Source organism: Sinocyclocheilus grahami, unplaced genomic scaffold, assembly GCF_001515645.1.
Source record: "Sinocyclocheilus grahami isolate Dianchi unplaced genomic scaffold, SAMN03320097.WGS_v1.1 scaffold22008.1, whole genome shotgun sequence".
Lineage (NCBI taxonomy): Eukaryota > Metazoa > Chordata > Actinopteri > Cypriniformes > Cyprinidae > Sinocyclocheilus > Sinocyclocheilus grahami.
In genome coordinates this window covers 2,165-3,011 of record NW_015518625.1, presented here as the reverse complement: position 1 = coordinate 3,011, position 847 = coordinate 2,165, and the positions used below count along the sequence as shown (strand labels likewise).

The 847-nt window shown below is 36.5% G+C and overlaps 1 protein-coding gene across 1 annotated transcript in view; it reads left to right on the top strand.

Moving 5' to 3' along the window:
- Window positions 1–181: 181 nt before the first annotated feature.
- The window catches only part of LOC107579933 (tyrosine-protein phosphatase non-receptor type 21-like), a gene marked incomplete at its 3' end in the record, with an annotated part of 2,563 nt that continues 1,897 nt past the window's right edge, over window positions 182–847 (top strand). Inside the window, exons 1-2 of the mRNA XM_016265713.1 lie at window positions 182–303; window positions 523–602. Of these exons, the coding sequence (XP_016121199.1) occupies window positions 235–303; window positions 523–602 (149 nt within the window). The remainder of the gene's footprint in view (window positions 304–522; window positions 603–847) is intronic.

Sequence of the window (847 nt, the reverse complement as noted above, 5' to 3'; positions counted from 1 at the left end):
CGATGAATGTAACTAGATTTATTTCCGTATTTTACTAGGTTTCTTCCTCTACCCCTTCCTCAGAGCAAGAAAAATCAATATAGAGATTTGTGTCAGATATTGTCAAAAGGCTTTTACTCGTGCACTATTGCACTAGTCTTCAAAAGGCTGTTTATCATCCAGCATGTTGTGTTTTACTGTAATGGGTCTGACTCAACTTTTCATTGTTTCTGCAGGTGGAATGACATTAATAATATGACTCATAATAAGTCTTTCTTTGCCCTGGAGCTCGCCAACAAAGAAGACACAATCCAGTTCCAGACCGTAAGTCAGATGCTTCTTTTTCTTTGCCTAAAATAGCCAAAAGACTTAAATTAAGCTGCAGTTATGCCATCACATATATGCCTATATGAATGTCCATTCCTATTAGTGAATAGATTTGTTGCTGGCCTCTAAGGAACGCCACTAATTTAGGCCCTGAGACACATGAGTCAATGTTCTGGCCTGATTTAATTCAGTAAAAATGTTCTGGCTCCGTTTCAGGAGGACATGGAGACGTCCAAATACGTGTGCAGGATGTGGCTGGCGCGGCACAAGTTTTACAAAATTAACAACAGCAGTCTGTAAGTTTGTGTGTATGTGTTTTACGGATGCACTAATTTTGGCCAATACAATTTAAACAAATATATAGCCTGCTATAGATGCCAGTCATTTGTCTTTTATTTCCCTAAATAAACTATTTTTTATGATGTGACTAAACAATCAGTCATTAGTGGATTGGATCTGGTGGATGGATGTGTAACGGGACATTGTATGCACAATTAAAAGAAAATAAATAAATAAATCATAATTTAGCAAATAATTTAAA